This window comes from Chenopodium quinoa, unplaced genomic scaffold, assembly GCF_001683475.1.
Source record: "Chenopodium quinoa cultivar QQ74 unplaced genomic scaffold, ASM168347v1, whole genome shotgun sequence".
NCBI lineage: Eukaryota > Viridiplantae > Streptophyta > Magnoliopsida > Caryophyllales > Amaranthaceae > Chenopodium > Chenopodium quinoa.
In genome coordinates, this window is record NW_018744497.1 from 2,490,009 (window position 1) to 2,499,909 (window position 9,901).

Sequence of the window (9,901 nt, forward strand, 5' to 3'; positions counted from 1 at the left end):
TAGCGTCCGGTCAGATGTTTCACTAATCGGCACCTGGAAGGAGGAGCCGTCCGAATTGGTGATCCTAGATGTTCTTTTTGTTCTGGCCATTATGTTCTGCATAGACACAAAGACAGTCGGACTTTGTATAAAGGGCAAAGATTGGTTCGAAAAGGGGCAGGCGGCACTCCTAGTCCTAGACTCAGTCGTCCCCGGTGACCGGCTGATCACTAACCTAGGTCGTGTTATGTGCTTCCGAGATACCATTTCAAAGAGAAAAATAAAGAAATGTAAAAGAATAAGAGAACAGACGGTTACCTGAACGATTGAGAAGTTGACGAAGATCTGGGAAAGTAATCCAAATATCAGCCGGCTTGTCAGCGCAGGCGGTAGGAAACAAAGTCAAAAGTTTGTCAGAGCAGGTTCAGGGGTCTGAGTGTTCTCTTACAAAAATTGCACAAGTGTGAAAAATAACTTGAAACCTCCAGCCCTTATATAGGGGAAAACGGAAGTTGAAAGGACTCTCCAAATTCAAAAATGAGCGGGAAAAACTCCCGGTCTCTCACCAAGCGACACCTGTAGCATGCCGTCGCCTGTTACAGGCCGACACCTGTCACAGGTGACATGCGACCAGTCATATGCCACTTGTGAGGGGCAAATGATTAGGGGATTTTTCCAACCAATCACCATCTGACAAGTGGACCAATCAGGTTCCGCCATGTGTCCGTCACATGGGCTAATAGGAGCTTGCCACGTGTCAAGCAGTGGCCAGTCCACCATGGACCAATTACGACACGACACGTGTTGTCCCCATGACACATGGGACAACCGGCCATCTAGGCCCAATCTTTGGAAAAAGCCCAGTTAGCCTTAGGTTTAACCTAAACCTAGGAATTGGCACGCATTCCAAGGCATATAAATATGCACATTAATCCTCATTAAACGGGGTTACGCTCAATTATTACTCAAACCTAGAGAAAACACTTTACCTTCTTTCCGCATTAATTACTCCTTAAACAAGTACTAACTTGACCATTGGAGGCGGAGCTCCAGCTACTCGGAGGCTCCGTTTGTTTTGCACAGGCGTCCGGTTCTGGTCTCGGAATTGTAACTCTCCCGTAGGACATCAAAAAACCCCGAAACAAACCTTTTTCATGAGTACATAGTACAATTAGGGCTTGTTTGGCATTACTTTTTTGTTTTTAGTTTCCAATTTTTTAAAAACAAAAAACCAAAAACAGGAAACAAGAAAAAGGTATTTCCTCTTTTCTGTTGTCAGTTTTCAAAATTATAATGATTTTAATAAGTTTGACTAACTTTTTATTCATTACATACATATATCATATGATTTTAAAAAACAAAAAATCAAAAAACAGAAAATCACAGTGATGTCAAATGAACCTTTAGTTAATGGATTGATTTCACTTCTAAATTTAACGTGTTTTTTTTAAAAAAAAAAAATTAAACAAGGAGAAAATTGGGAAAAAGCAGACAGGGAAAGTGAAAATATAAGGCGGGAGCGCAAAGTTTCCTCAAAATTTAAATAACCCCGCGTTTACTCATTTGCTGACCTCATAAAAAACACAAGTTTATATAAAAACCGACATAATCACATTTCCGTATCAAAAAATTTCATACCCAAATAAAACTTCCTCTCTTTCACTTTTTCCTTTTTCCCAAATTACCCTTCTCTATCTATCAAATTTTCCTCAATACCCCTCCCTCCCTCCCACTCTTCTCTTTCTTACCAGCCATTGCCATGGATCGCAGCGAGCGAAGATCAGGCAGCGCGCGCAGAAGCTTGAAGCGTAAGCTTGAAGAAGACTTCCATGAAACTCGTCAAACCAAGCTCGATCTTTCTTCTACGCAGAAACAACCGAATCATCAAGATCTGATAGTCGAGATTAATTCGTATGTTCATCTTCTTCATCGCTCCTTCTCGTGGTCTGATTCCGATCGTGCCGATTCCAAACGCGCTACTCATTTTTTCTCCGAACTCGCCAAAAATGGTAAAAAATCAGGATTTTTTTTATTTTTATTTTTTTTTATTTGATGTACTTTGCATTTAATCATAATCATATTGATTTTACTGTTGTTTTAATACGATTTTTTTGTGTTTTTTAATTTTTTTTTTCAGAGGAGTTGGCGAGTTTGATAGTCGATTGTGGAGCTGTGCCAGCTTTAGTGATGCATCTTCAGTCGCCACCAAACGACGGCGTTTCAAAGCCTCTTGAGCACGAGGTTGAGAAAGGAAGTGCTTTCGCGCTAGGTCTTATTGCTGCTAAGGTTACTAATTTGATTGCCTTTCGAAATCTCTATTTCTTAATTTTGTTCTAAAATAATAGTTATTCTCTGCAATTAATAGCATAATATCAGGAACCTTATTTGGCTGTTGTTATTTTGTGTGGTTCAGTTGAGTAAAAACAGTCAAACATATACCTTGTTTATATGTTTCTGTCTTGTTTTTGTATGTATTATCACATTGTTGTTTTTGCAATTATCGGGCCGATTCTGTAAAAGACCTTGATGGATTCGGTAGGTTTTGCATGTTTATACCATGTCAGAATTCGAGGTCTAAATTACTTGTTAATACCCTAAGAGGTATCGGTGATTATGATTTTGACTCGTTTGCCTGAGCTGTATTATAATGTTGAATAACATGGCTGCAATTAATGTTTGGACTTTTTTGTTTTGATAAATTCTGTCTTATTTGGATTTTGGTTAATTTCACAGCCAGAACATCAACAACTTATAGTTGACGCGGGTGTTTTGCCTCATCTTGTCGCTCTTATAAAAAGGCATAAAAGTGGCTGTAATTCTCGATCTCTCTGTGGTGCTGTAAGAAGAGCAGCCGATGCTTTAACTAACCTGGCTCATGAAAATCATAGCATCAAATCTTGTGTCAGGTGTGTAGCATATTACACGTCTCCAGCTGTTTCACCATTTTTAAGAGACGTATTTGCTATAATGTGACATTTTGAATTATTTCTGCACAGGGTTGAAGGCGGCATTCCGCCACTTGTTGAACTTTTAGATTCTACTGATGTCAAAGTCCAAAGAGCAGCAGCTGGTGCTCTAAGAACACTTGCTTTCAAAAATGATGAGAATAAAAATCAAGTACATATGCTTACTATGGTCCATGCCAAATTCTGCTTTGTAAGGGCAAGCGATAATCTAAGTACCTAACCAATAGCTTTTTTGTATCTGCAGATTGTAGAATGCAATGCTTTGCCTACCCTAATATTAATGCTTCGCTCTGAGGACCCAGCTATTCACTATGAAGCGGTTAGTGCTCAACTGTTCTTCAGAATAGGCTGTAAAGCTGTATGTTTAATATAATGTGGGTTGTTGTTAGTTATTCACTATGGTGGTCATGTCCAACTTTGTAGATTGGTGTCATTGGGAATTTGGTTCACTCATCTCCTAACATAAAGAAAGATGTTCTCCAAGCTGGTGCCGTGCAACCTGTCATCAGGCTGCTCAGGTAATGTGTATTAGTCCTATGCCCAAAGTTACTTATTCACTTTTTAATTATCTTGTTACCTGCTTCATATTGTCTACTTGATGCAGCTCCTGCTGTTGTGAGAGCCAAAGAGAGGCAGCTTTACTCCTTGGACAGTTTGCCTCTGCTGATTCAGATTCCAAGGTTAGCTCTCTAGTTGCAATTAAAAAAGGTTACCTTCATTTGACAATTTTTTTTTTATTCTGAATAGGTTTGTTATAGTGGTTTAACCAATAATATTTATGTAGGTACACATAGTCCAGAGAGGTGCTGTCCCACCTTTGATCGAGATGCTCCATTCACCTGATGCTCAGCTTATGGAAATGTCTGCTTTTGCTCTTGGAAGGTTGGCTCAGGTATGCTGCCTGTGTTTACTCTTCGCTTTGCGCTTTCTATCTTTATAATACCAGCCTTTTCTCTGTAGTAGTTGCCCTGTATGCTGTTTGTGATGTCTTATTCTGTCAAAGCAGCCCTTATTTTATGGTGCCTTGGTACTTAATGGAATGTTACTTTTATTTGTTTGAAGGATTCACATAATCAAGCTGGTATAGTTCAATGTGGTGGTATCATGCCCTTGTTGAAGCTACTTGATTCAAAAAGTGGTCCCCTACAGCATAATGCTGCATTTGCTTTATATGGCCTTGCAGACAATGAGGTATTGTTGGAAAATGCTTTGCTGGCTTGTTCCATTTTGATATTCTTTTCTGTACAATCAGCTCATCAGGTCTGTATGATAGGATAATATTGCAGATCTTATTAAAATTGGTGGTGTTCAGAAACTCCAGGAAGGGGAATTTATAGTTCAGGTATGGTCAGATAATGCTTCTATTGAAATTTTGGGTCTTTTGGTTGTGGGTTTCTGTCTGTTCTAAAATTCCCGTATGCCATTTGTACATGTATTTTTGAAGGGAAAAAATGGTTGGGGTTTAGTTGATCAAATGCAAACAAAAAAAAGTAGTGAATCTATTTTAGTTTAATGTTTTTCGATAGTACTAAGAGATAGTGAGCATTTGGGGCACTCACTTAGAAGAAATATCATGAGGGAGAATAGAAGAATAAAAGATGAAACCAAAATAATTTATTATATTATTTAAATGAGTTAGGACTTCATTTAGTTACAAGATATTTGGGAGAATGAAACCTTTATTTAGGGACAGAGAGGGTGATGTTTACATAACATAAGATAAAATGATAAAGCTGCCGATTCTACTTTAATAAAATACTTTAGAATATCTTTAAAATATGATAACAATTTGTAGATATTCTAAATGGAGTCATTTTTAGTATCTAATATAAAAAATGTATAGATATCTTACCTTCAATGTGAATGGAAGGTGTGCAACTTTGCTTGAAATGAATTAGGTTGTAGGCTTGCTGTACTTTTCCCCCCATCGCATCCTTTCCCTCAATGTGAGATTTGAGATTCATACACTTGTCTTGAATCTTTTCTATCGCTAGGACTTCTTTGCTGTTTTCCTATGCTGCAATTTTTGGTACATTATTCAATTTATGATCCGCTAAACATGATTGTAGCAATTCAGCAGTAGAGAACTGATCATATCATAATCTTCTATAATGCCACCATATCTATGATGTATGTTCAAGCTCTTTAGCCTCTTTAGACTCATTTGCTTCTTCCCAGTACTGCCAAAAGCCAATTCCATCCAAATTATTTCTCATCTGAATGGTGAGTTTGGTGACAATTCTACTTGAATTGATTGAATTTAAGCACTATATATTGTCTCATTTGTCTAATTGATAAATTTAGTGCTTAAACATATTTGGACTTGGAAAATTACTTTATAATGGCCTTAAGTTAGCTCATAAAAGTTATAATGACCAATGATGCTTGGACTCAATGACTCATCACCTAGCCTTGATAGCCATGTTGACATGATTTGGCCTAGATTATGTCGCATAAACATATTGACAGGGTTGGGAATAGGCTAGTTTCAAATTCAAATTTTCAAGACACAATTGAGGCAAAGAATCCCTTAAAATAATAAATAATATAAACAAGTAAAAAAAAAAATAGGAAAAAAATCTTTATTTATATTAATACCACAATTTGGAAAGTGCTAACATTGAACAGTAAAGATTAAGATATATAAAGAAACATGTAGTTGAATCTGTATGAGCTATAGGTAATTTAGTTTAGCAATCTGGAGAAGGCATTGTGCATTATGGCTGTTTTCAGACTTCCAATCATAGCCTCTCGCTCCTTTATGTCCAGGATTTATTTTCAATTGAGAACTGCTATTTTATTTCTTATACTAGTTTGATTGGCACATCTGCAGCCAACCAAGGATTGTGTGACAAAGACTATGAAGAGAATCGAAGAGAAGATCCAAGGAAGAGTAAGGATTCGTCCATTTATCTCAGGTCTAGTTCAATCTGTCACTTAAATAGTTAAATGTAGTCTTTCTGATATTCTTTATTCCATGAAATATATAAATAGGTACTAAACCATCTGTTGTACATCATGCGGGTTGCTGATAAACCTGTTCAAAGACGAATTGCTATTGCACTTGCTCACCTTTGTTCATCAGAACATCAGAGGAGGATTTTCATTGACAACAATGGTAATTTCAGTTTATGTTTTGGCTAATGAGCACACCCATGATTTGGTATGGCCTCCTTTACCAGGTCATGGTTACGTCTTCAATAGAACACTTATTATCCCACTGCAACACTGCTTATTTTTAATTATTAATTTTTTATTTAATTACAATATGAAGGGACTATATTTCTCTGTTTGGATTTGGATTTATTTATTTATTTTCCGAAAATGTTTTGGCTATATTCTTTACAGGTTTGGATTTGCTCCTGGAGCTTCTTGAATCTTCAGGTATTAAGCAACAGCAAGATGGTTCAATAGCTTTGTACAAGATGGCTAGCAAAACCAATATACTTTCACCAGTTGATGCTGCTCCTCCATCACCAACTCCACAGGTGTGTGCTATCAGGCTTTATCAATTACAATATAGTATTTTTGATGAATCAGCAGTTTGTGAAAAATAGCTGGAAAGCTGCTTCTTTTTAAGATATTCTTTGCTATACACATTGATCTCATTCTATGATATCTATATTGCTTTTATAGACTCATTTTCGTTTATTCTGGTTATGATGCCTATTAATCAGTCTTGGTTCTTTGTATGGGCAGGTGTATTTGGGTGAGCAATATGTAAATAATTCAACATTGTCTGATGTTACCTTCCTTGTAGAAGGTAAAATATCTTTCTTTCATGTACTCTGCACATGTTAATTTTTCAAACGATAAATATAATTTAGTAGCTAATTAGCTATACTTCTGTTTACTTTCAGGCAGGAGATTTTATGCTCACCGTATATGCCTTCTTGCCTCTTCTGATGCATTTCGTGCAATGTTTGATGGTGGTTATCGGGTAAGTGCACCATAATCTGAGTAGCTTTCTGTTCACTAGTTATAGATGCATCTTTTCTGACATCATTACAATCTACTTGTTTTAATAAACAGATGTATTTTAATGTCAAATCAACGCATACAGTATTTGATTTGATTGAATTCTCGTGTGACTGATTGCAGGAGAAGGATGCTAAAGATATAGAGATTCCAAATATAAAATGGAGTGTATTTGAGTTAATGATGAGGTGAGGTTCTCTCGTCAAATTTTATTGGAATGAAATTGGGCCCTGTGGAGGTTGCTAATCTTGTTTTGTGGGTTTGCAGATATATATATACAGGCTCTGTAAATGTCAATTTGGATGTTGCTCAGGACTTGCTTAGAGCTGCTGACCAGTATCTACTTGATGGTCTTAAACGGCTTTGCGAGTATACCATTGCACTGGTATGCGTGAGATTGAGTTAGCAAGTTTTTTATTCTTATATTGGATATCAAGTAGCTAACAACCATGAGTTTCAAAAACGTATCTGAAACTTTCAGGATATCTCTGTGGAGAACGTTACACTCATGTATGAGTTGTCAGAGGCATATAATGCTGTTTCATTAAGGCATAAATGCATCTTGTTTATCCTGGAGCAATTTGATAGACTAAGTTCCAAGCCCTGGTAAGGATTCATCACACAGTCTGTAGAATGTTGCTTGTCTTGTATTTTCGCTGCCTGTATAAGAGTTTTGTGAACTTGTATTGTGATAAAAGTCAGAACTATATTGCTGCAAATATATAATTTAATTATTTTTCTGTTAGAAAAACTTGTTGTATTGTTACAATATTATTGGAGTTTTAGCTGTTGAGGTTTTAACAAATTTGTAGACTTGTAGTGTTAGTCTTGCAATCACAGTAAGCATCCATGTGGGATTTTTGTTTACGACAACTGGTTTCTTGTTTGCTTTAGAATTAACTGCTTTGAATCTGCCTATTGTGAGGGTAACATCATTTGCGTACAGTTTTTTTTAATGGCTCAGAACTGTTGAATTGGATGCAGAGTTCATCTTGTTAGATCTTCTGGAGTTGGCAATGTTTGGTTGAGTGCACAAAAAGTGTTAAAAATGCTCACAGTTGTGCAATTTGCATCAAACTTGATGTTTATGTGAAATACAATAATGCGACATGCTCTACATATGAAGTAACCATTGGAAATCTGAAACTGAGATTTCAAGAACTACATTGTATAACTTCACACAACTGTGTTAATTGGATTAATCTTGTGCACTGGTTCATGTCACAGGTACCCTCGCCTAATTCAGCGCATTGTACCAGAGATTCGTGAGTTTTTTGAAAGAGTACTCACAAAGCCTAGTCTTGTTGAAGTAACTGGAGAATAGAAGATCCAGTGCTTGTCTAAGTCTTGACTAACCATTTAGGATCTGTAAGCACAGAAACAAAAATTTAGCTTCATAATCATTCTTTGAGCTTGGGGAGCAGAATTTCGCTTCCATTCGGTATAGTAATCCTTTAGTATGATTAATTAGTGTAAAGCAATTGCCATACTTTGGTAAATTTTCCTTTTAGCCTTGTTTCTCTTATAATTTCTACTATAATAGCTATTGTTGATGTATATATCCTGGTATTCTTACGAGGGCTGTGACATTTAAGTAAAATTTTGGTTTGTATATTCTATGAAGAGTTTGGCCACACATTGATTCCTCATTCCTGAACACTCATTCTTACTTGATCAACTGAACAATAATAAAACTATTATAATTTAATTTAAAATTGCATAATTGCACAACAATTTCACCAAAATTATTACTCATCCTATTTAGGAGAAACTAACTTGATTAGGAAAGAATAATTTGTCCCTATATACAACTATAGTAACTAAGGAATAAATTTTACTTAGCCAAATTTTGCTAACAAAATCTCCCTAATAAACTAGCCTAACCAATTGGTTGTTGATGTAGTGGTGAATTAGGGTTGTATTTGGTAGGGAGAACTTCGTGTTTAATCCCTTGCAACAACTATTAGGAGGGGTTGGAAGCTTACCACCTGGAATTGAGGCTCGAATTCGGATTAGCCCAAAGGGTGAATGAGGTGGGATAAAAAAAAAAAAACACCCAATAAGTAGAACACCAAATGTCACCCTTGAATCTTCAGGTAACGCTCGCATTTATAAACTAAAGATGTTCATATTCTTGTTTTAAAACTAACTAAATTTACCTCAACTTACCACTTTCACTCTCCACAATTATTTAGGCCCTACTATTTAGTGGTCCGGCCACCAACAACCAACCGCTCAACCATCAAGAACCAAAACGTTCATAATCAACCAAACAATTTCAATTTCGCAAAATCAAGTTCGTTGGATCTAATGGACGACGACGAGGGACCGGGGACACCACACTACGCTCGCCGGTGGCTCGCTGGAGCGTACAGACTCGGTCTGATTCTTTTTTTTTTTTTTTTTTTTTAAATTATATCTCAAAAACAGACAAAGTCATACAACTTACAAAAAATTAGTGGGAAGTCGAGATACAATCTGGGCCCCCACTCCTCTAGCTATAGCAAATCCTACCCTAGTAATATATGAGCAGCAGCACGGGCCCCAATGTCTTGCGTCATCTAGATCTTCTGAACCCGCTTCAGCAATGAAACAACCTCCTTTTCTAATTCCCCAAGTGAAGAAAAGGAGAAGGGTATGAAACCATAACTGATTAGGGATTTTCCCCGCCCAATCACTGTCTGCCACGTGGACCAATCAAGTCCTGCCATGTGTCCGCCACCTGGACCAACAAGGACCTGACACGTGTCAAGCAGCAATCAGTCCAGCATGGACCAATCGCGCTACGCCACGTGGCCTGCTATCTGCCCACCAGGAGAACGACCACCAAGGCCCGGTTTCCGAGAAAGGCCCAATCAGCCCTAGATTGACCTAAACCTAATATTGGGCACGCATCCTGAGGCTATAAATACAGTAATTAATCCTCCACTAAAGACTATTCAGAATTAATTACTCTCACCTAGAGAAACCTAAACACA

General features: G+C 37.1%; 1 protein-coding gene across 1 annotated transcript; it reads left to right on the top strand.

Moving 5' to 3' along the window:
- Positions 1 to 1,309: 1,309 nt before the first annotated feature.
- Positions 1,310 to 9,350, top strand: LOC110697708 (ARM REPEAT PROTEIN INTERACTING WITH ABF2-like). The gene is made up of 19 exons (XM_021875093.1): positions 1,310 to 1,988; positions 2,117 to 2,265; positions 2,713 to 2,885; positions 2,976 to 3,096; positions 3,190 to 3,264; positions 3,369 to 3,463; positions 3,550 to 3,625; positions 3,730 to 3,837; positions 4,008 to 4,136; positions 4,219 to 4,287; positions 5,779 to 5,838; positions 5,940 to 6,063; positions 6,294 to 6,433; positions 6,645 to 6,708; positions 6,806 to 6,885; positions 7,047 to 7,111; positions 7,191 to 7,308; positions 7,405 to 7,529; positions 8,151 to 9,350. Exons 1-19 carry the CDS (start codon positions 1,739 to 1,741, stop codon positions 8,245 to 8,247), a joined length of 2,118 nt encoding a protein of 705 aa, XP_021730785.1. The 5' UTR covers positions 1,310 to 1,738; the 3' UTR covers positions 8,248 to 9,350.
- Positions 9,351 to 9,901: the final 551 nt, after the last annotated feature.